Source organism: Equus quagga, unplaced genomic scaffold (genome assembly GCF_021613505.1).
Source record: "Equus quagga isolate Etosha38 unplaced genomic scaffold, UCLA_HA_Equagga_1.0 201403_RagTag, whole genome shotgun sequence".
NCBI lineage: Eukaryota > Metazoa > Chordata > Mammalia > Perissodactyla > Equidae > Equus > Equus quagga.
The window spans coordinates 1-8,147 of record NW_025798505.1 but is presented as its reverse complement, the minus strand read 5'-3'; the positions used below and the strand labels follow the sequence as shown (position 1 = coordinate 8,147).

At 36.0% G+C, this 8,147-nt stretch overlaps 1 protein-coding gene across 1 annotated transcript; it reads right to left on the bottom strand.

Annotated features, from left to right (window-relative positions):
• Positions 1-8: 8 nt before the first annotated feature.
• On the bottom strand, positions 9-950 carry LOC124233399 (olfactory receptor 51F2-like; the record flags this gene model as incomplete). The annotated part of the gene is made up of 1 exon (XM_046650526.1): positions 9-950. A coding segment is annotated over exon 1 (912 nt), but the record flags the coding sequence as incomplete, so codon positions are not given.
• Positions 951-8,147: the final 7,197 nt, after the last annotated feature.

Sequence of the window (8,147 nt, the reverse complement as noted above, 5' to 3'; positions counted from 1 at the left end):
TTGACAATAGCCTTTCGAATTTGCTTAGTCTTCACACTGTAGATGATAGGGTTGAGTACAGGAGGGATGAGCAGGAAGACGTTGGCCATGATGGTGTGGACAAATGGAGGTGCTGAATGGCCGTAGCGATGGACAAGAGACAAGCTGATGAGAGGGATGTAGAAGATGGCAACAGCACTGACGTGAGATATGCAAGTGTTGAAGGCCTTCTGCCGCCCCTCTGAAGAAGCAATGCTGAGCACAGAGCGGATGATCAGGACATAGGAGAGCAAGATGCAAGGGCAGTCAAACCCTGTCGTAGAGAAGAGTGCAATCAGACCAAGGATGCTGTTGATTCTGTTGTCTGTGCATGAGAGTTGAATGAGGTCAACGTGGTAGCAGTAAGAATGTGAAAGGACCATAGACCTGCAGAAGGATAGCCTCTTGACAAAGAGCACAACTGGTAACATCACAGCAACATCCCTTATCAACATGCTCACCCCAATCTGGGCGATCCTGGCACTGGTGAGGATGGTGGTGTATCTCAGTGGGTCACAAATAGCCACAAAACGATCAAAGGCCATGGCCAGGAGAACCCCAGACTCCATGAAAGTAAATCCATGGAGAAAGAACATTTGGGCAATGCAGGCATTTAAGGTGATCTCTCGGGCTTCAAACCAGAAGACCCCAAGGGTAGTGGAAAGTGTGCACAGAGACAAGCTCAGATCTGTGGCTGAAAGCATAGAAAGAAAATAATACATGGGCTCATGGAGGCTCTGCTCACGGAGAATCACAAACAGGATCATGCTGTTCCCAGAGAGTGTGATAATATACAGTAGACATAAAGGGATGGAGATCCAGACCAAGGCTTCTTTCAGGCCTTGGATACCCGTCAAGAGGAAGGTCAGAGGCTGGGCATTGGTGTTATTGAGGACCAACATAATGAGGGACTGAGAAGAAAGAGATATGTGAATAATTAAATACGACAGACACTGAATACATAGCTTATCACTGAGAATATCTTTCTGGCACCCTGAGATACACTGTATTACTATTGCTGAATCTCCAAGAACTTTAGTATTTTCTGAATTTTCTAGAGCTGCAAGCTTCTTTTCTCCACCTCTCAACATTTCTCATTTCTTGAGAAGAGAGAATTCCCTGATTAATTCCACGTTAAATTTTTCCTAGATCTGTAATATCTTTGGTGACGACAAACATCACAATTAAATCATCTTTGACTATAGAGTCCCCAATATAATACCTAAACAATATGATGAGAAATCTGGATTTTACTAATTTTGGAAATAAATTTTTGATCCCAGAATAAAGCCCTGAAAAATCAAGTCACATTTGAAATATGGACATTATTAGGTTTTCCCGGGATATATCCAGGATACCAAAGACATCCTCAAGACACACAAGTGTACTGTTTATATATGTGATGACAAGGTGGTCTAAAGAACCACTCTACAAGAAATAGGTATCACTCCCATTTGTTGAGAGTTGCCTGTCTTATTGACATTTATAGCATTATGTAATTGTTTCCATACACCAATGCTAGGAGGTACATAGGTCTCTATGTGTTTTGCATTTGAGGAAACTAAGACTCAAAATTAAATAATCACGCAAGATTGTCTTTATAAAGGACTGTCTAATTGTTGAGGGAAACCATATATTATATAACAAAGATGGAGAAAAGAAATAAAGAGAGAAATTGGGAGAGAGTGAAGAGGGAGGGAGGGAGGGAAGGAGGGAGTGAGGAAGGAAGGAAGGAAGGAAAGAAGGTAGGAAGGAAGGAAGAAAAGAAAGACAGCAGGAAGGGAGAAAGGAGGGAAAAAAGGAAGGACAGAAGGAAGGATGAAAGGAAGCAAGGAAGGAAGGAAGGGAGGGAGGGAGGGAGAAGGCAGGCAGAAAGACAAATCTTGCCATTATTGTAACACAGAGCAGTAAGCATTACATTTTGATAAATTGTCACAGAGGCTACTGCTAAAACACAAGGAACCGTAACAGCCAACATTTCTTGAACACATACCATGTGCCAGATGCAATGATCTTCATACTCATAATCTCATCCATTAATCATGACTATCCAATCAAGAATAAAAAATTGTTATTCCTAATATATTCATGTGGAAACATGTTTAAAGTGATTAAGTAATTTGCCCCAAATTATGCAGTGAGGCAGTAGAAGAGCTAGAGTTGAAACCTGCAAATATGACCCCGATATCTTCATTCGATAAGGCTGAGGAATGCATAGAACAAATCTCCAAACAAGTCTGATGAACATCCCTGACAAAAGTTTCTCAGATGTGTGCTTACAGAGACACATTATGGTCAATGTGGCATCTTTGGAGTGGAGTCCTAAGTTTCAGATGTGAATTCCATATAAATTCTGCAGATATGAAGTTCTTTAGGCTTCTCAGGAAAGGAATCTATCTCATCATTAATAGTCTCTGTGTACAAAGGATCCAGAAAATCAGATGTCAAGGATACACCTACTATGGAAAATAGCACCAAAATAGAACTGCCAAATTCAATTGACTCCTTTAGTAACATCTTATTTATCCACCACTTACGTATTATGCTGATGATACTTTCTTCCTGGAAATCTTCTCTCCCCATGTATTGGATGGCATTAGGCTCTAATATTTTTCTCCCACCACTGAGCAATTTTTTTCTCTGACTTTTTTTTGCACCGAGAACCTTAGCTATGGTATTCTTCACGAATCCGCTCTTTGCCCATTCTCATGTCTAAAAGATTATTGTACCAATTTTTGCAGCTTCATCTTTCACTTATTTAAACAGAAATTTTAAATAAATATCTGAAAGCCAACTCTAGTTTCCTGGTTCCCAAAGATAGAACTTCCTGCTGGACATTGCCATTTGGATTTCTAATCAGTATATCAAATTTAGCATGTTCAAAATCAAATTGATCATTTTTCTCTATAATTGTTCTTACTCCTAAATATTCTGTATAAATCTTATAATTTTCACACAAAAAAATTAACCAGTTATCTAAATCAGAACTCTGAGAATTACACTGTAGTCTTTTATCTTTCAAATAACTACCACTCCCAATTACCAAGTGTTTTCTCTTCAGCCTCTACTATATCTCTTTTTACTTCCACCACCTCTTTATTTAAACAACAAAATAATCTCTTTCAGATATTCATAGTGCATAATCTGGGCTATTAAATTAACCTAAAAATAGTAATCATTTATTATAGATATATAATAACAAGGGTCCAAAGCAATAGCCCCATCCATTTATTAAGCATCTTCTCTATGTCATAAAAATATAATTGAGAAAAAGAATCTTTTGAAGTGAATAAATTGAGAAATGCATGTACCAAAACCTGTGGGGCAAGACATTGGAGTGCAATGTACAGCCTGAAGAATATGCATTTATTAGAAAACAAGGAGCTAGAATATTTTGTTTATGTTTCTAATATAAGATACTATGAAAATATTTGAATAAATGTCAAAAAAAGCAATTAACACAGACAAAAAGCAGAAATGAATGAGTTAACAATACACCCAAACCTAATTATTTAAAAAGAAAATACGTAAACTTTTTTCAAAAGTGGCCAAGAAAATCATAGACAAAGCATGATTAATTGCATGAGAAGTAAGAAAGAAAACAAAAATATAGCTAGATAAATAAAACTTTAAATAGATTGGAATAGTATGTACAACACTATATTTGGCAACAGATATAAAATGAATAATTTTTTAGGATAGCGCCAGTCACCAAACTAGCCCAACAAATCAAATCCAGCAGAGAAGAAATGTCAGTGACAGGAAAAACTCCACCAAGAATCAAAAAAAGTGAAAAAAACTGAAGTATTTTTACATTTTATGAATTTTAATAGAGCAGAAGAGAGGGAATTTTGCCCCCCAGGGACAATTGGCAATGCCTGGAGGCAGTTGTGGTGTCACAATTGGGGAGCGAGTACTATTGGCATCTAGTAGGTGGATGCCAGAAGGCATAAGTCCAAAAATGCAAAAGACAAAAAAGAATTATCCAGCCCAAAATGTCAGGAGAACTGATGTTGAGCAGTCCTATTCTAGAGCATATAAAAAGACAGAAGGTACACCTAAAACTTCCACAGTGATGCATGTCAGTTAAACCTCAGTAAGACTGGGAAAAGATTTCAGAGAGTACATATGTCTCTCAAACAAATGAGCATGAGTTTTGTAACCAGAGGAAAAAAGAAGATGAAAAGTTATTCATCTAATAATTTGTGATGAGATAAACAAACATTATAAATAACTTTTAGCAAGCAGATGCAACTGTGCTCTTAAAGAATATTGTATTTTGATACAGTAGACCGTGTCTTATAAATGAAAAAGTCATTCAGCATAAGAAATCTATCAATGGTATGAATACAGTAACAGATTAAAGGAGGCAAAGCATGATTTTTTTCAAGCAATGAGGAAAAAATCAGAAAATTGAATGGCAATTCATGACAAAATTTTTAAAATTTAGGAAGAAAATAAATTCCCAAATGAAAGGTATCTTTCAGAAACCTGGAGCAAACATATTCACTGGTGACCTATTAAAAGCATTTCTATTGAAATTGTTGATGAAATAAGGACATCTGCTAACACAACTACTATTCAACATTTCATAGAACAGAGTCTTAGAAAATGAAAAAAGACAAGGAAATAAAAGCAGATACTGTTACCTTTGGAAAGAAATAACACTGTCTTCATTTAGGATTTAGTTGGTTTTTTAACCTAAAAATCCAAAAGAACAGACTGGAAACTCTATTAATACAATCTACCAAAGTGACCAAATAAAAGACCAAGATCACAAATTAATGGCTTTTCCTGTTCACAGAAAATAACCACTGAAGAAATTTTATAAAAATAAGGACTTATTTACAATAGACACAAAACTATACAATATATTAATATAATAAAAGTTTGCATTTGGCAAGTTAGGGATGGTCTGTGAAAATTTACTGAAGAACATAGAGAAAGTCCTTTAATCCTTTCCTGAAGATAGGAATGAATATTCAATAGTGAAAAGATGTGAATTCTCCCGTTAACACTCCTAAATTCAAAGCCTTATCAATCAATAACACACATTAGTTTTTAATGGATAGTGACAGATGGATCCTAAAATGTATTAGGTACTATAAATGTGCAAATCTGTTTACTATAATATTGAAAATGACAGTGATTAGTCAAAGTGATATGTCAAAATGTAATATAAAGCTATTGTAATTAACAAAATGTAATAGATAATGTTTAAAAATATATATCCTGAGAAGATAATACTATTTTTAAAAAATGTATAAATGATGTTAAAGAATATGATGGCAACGGAATCTTATATCACTAGAAAAAGAACTGATATGTGATAAATGATGTTTGGTCAGTTGACTGATGATTTGTAAAAATATAAAAAGGACCCTATTTTACACATCTCTGTATTTGCATTAAGAATTTCAAGGCAAAAAAAGCTATAGTAATATTAGAATAAATAAGTGAAATACATTTGTGACTTTTTTAGGGAGTGCTTTCTTAAATAAGATGAAATTAAAGCCATTAAGTAAAATATTGATACAGAACACTGCCTGCATCAAACTTAAATACAACTGATTGCAAAAGACATGTGTAAACTACAAAGGGCAGCACTGTATATATACATTGAAGGCCAAGACCAAAGAATGCTGCTGCAACGGCCCTAAACTAGATTATGTGCCTGCTGCTTCTTTGGTGATGGTCTGTAGTGTGATAGAGGGAGAGGGAGTTGGGAAAGGGGCAATAACACTAAATAGATTTCTGTGTCCCGGGGTTTGGGTCATGAAGGAAATGGTGGACATTGGAATGTAATTCTCTGGCCCAGGAAAATAATAAAGATGAAAGTAGAAGTCCCTGCTCCAACATTGGCAGGAGGCAGGACGTTGATAAATCTTTCCTAAGATTCTTCATTTGTAAACCTTGGACTTGAAAAATATACCTGGTCTGTCTCTTTCCTGCTGGTTCTGTAATGGTCAAGTGCCAAGATGTGTTTGTTGAAGCACTTCTTTCTAAAGACAAATGATCTCTATTGAGAGCTATTAGAAAGCTCAGACTACCAAGGATCCTATAAAAAGGTTGATCTGATGCCAAGTGAAGAAACTCAAAGATCTGAATTTCTAGCAAATGGGGATACAGAAATCTGTCAAATTTAAAAGCTGACTGAAGCAACAGTAAAATATACAATCAGTGTCAAATTTGAGCCACACAGAATCACAACAATTTGTTCCATTTCCTTGACATGACTGATTTTAATATCTTCTCCTGGAAAGAAACGTTTCTTTACAAACTTCTCGACGATTTCTCACAATTCCCACCACCTTCAGCTTCAGCCTGTCACTCTGAACCCCTCTTCCCAATATCTCTACTCTTTCCCCTCTGATTTACTGTCCTTTGCCTCTAAGTACCTGCCTCCCCACCCCTTGTCCTCCCAGGCTCTATCCCTTGGCATCCAGGTTAGCTCTCAACAGTCCCTGTTCTTGGTCTGCTCTTTCTGGTCCTAACCTCTTACCTGGCTCCCTACAGAGGGAGAGCTGCTCTTTCCACTCTCTGCCCAGCCAAGTGTATATGTAGGTGGCTCCCGGACCTTGCCTTCTATAAGGAGCCCAGCATGTAACTCAGCCCTGCTGCCAGAGACCCTTAGGGCTTGGACATAGTACAATCACATGAGCAGTGTGATCCAAGGTGGGAGGACTAGAAATTCCCAGGAGACTTACCACACTAGAATAAATCAGGTCTAAATGATATGTTTACCATCTCCCTTTTAATTATTTTATTATCTTTATAATATTTTTCAATAAATATAAACATTCTCTTTTTTTTCTTGATTAATTTTATATTCTATTCAATGCTAAATAGGGTGCAGGCAAGAAATGTCCTTATACTTCCCTTCTCTTCTTTTTCTACCCTCAACAATAGTCACCTAGAGCATAATATTACCCTGAATAAGATAAATAAATGTACATATGGCCTTGCAGCTATGATTAAGTATTACATATTCATGTTTCCGTTGTTTGAACTTTAAAGCAAATAAAGTTCGATGGAAATATGATTAAATAAAAATTATTCTACACAGAATCTTGAACACATGGTGTGACCAGGAAAAGGAATCACCTATTCTATATCACTAAATGCATATCTCTATAAAAGGAGGCATTCATTCCTTAAAGTAAAATTGACTGCTTCCTTTTACACTGATTCAATTGCCCATATGTATGTCAAATTTCTGTTTAATTTATATTGGACCATGATTTTCTGGGACAACTTCCTATTTTCTCTGGAACTCAAATTTTCTTTCATTTTGCCTGCTAGCAGGACAAAGACAAGGTTTCTTCATCATCTCACTCATGACATACTGCTATGTATTCATAACAGTAATTAAATGTTTGCAGAGTTTAATGAGTATACAAATATCCTTAAGATCTTGTTAAAATGAAAATTCTGATTCATTAAGTCTGAGCTGGAGCCTGAGTTCTGAATTTCTGAAACTACTTCTGCTTTGAGGCCATATTTTGTGCAAGCCTTTCATATATTTTGCATTTTGGGGGCATGTTGAATGATTATTTTCCTGAAATTACATTACCTGGTGCTCCTGAGTAATGTCCATTCCTACTTGGTTAATAATTGTTGAACTTTGCTGAATATTTGTTTCATTTTGCTCTAGCACATAATCTAGTTTTATTCAGAAAAAAATGGATGTGAGGTATAAATAATAAATTTTCCTTGTTTCTACCTGTCTAAAATCTCCTTTCTATTCTTAAAATGTATTGTTAATTGGCTGTATATAGAATTGTTAGGCTTTAAATAACCTTCTCTGAACAGTTTAGGGTTCAGTTTAATACAGTGAATAAGAGATCAAATTCTGGTTCTATATGTCTACACTGTAAAACCTTAACCTCTCTGTGCCTTTGGTTCTCCTACCTGCAAAATGAGGTGATTGATACCTGTTTCACTGGGTTTGTAGAGAATATGTAACTACATAGTTTTAAAACCTTTTGAGTAGAACTTGGCTTGTTGAAACTATTAAACAAATCTCACCTGTCATTGCTAGGCCTGTGTAGACGAAAACTAAACTAATTGGCTTTCCTTTGCAGGTCATCTTTTCCCTCTTTTAAAGCATCAGGCCCTACTCTTTATCC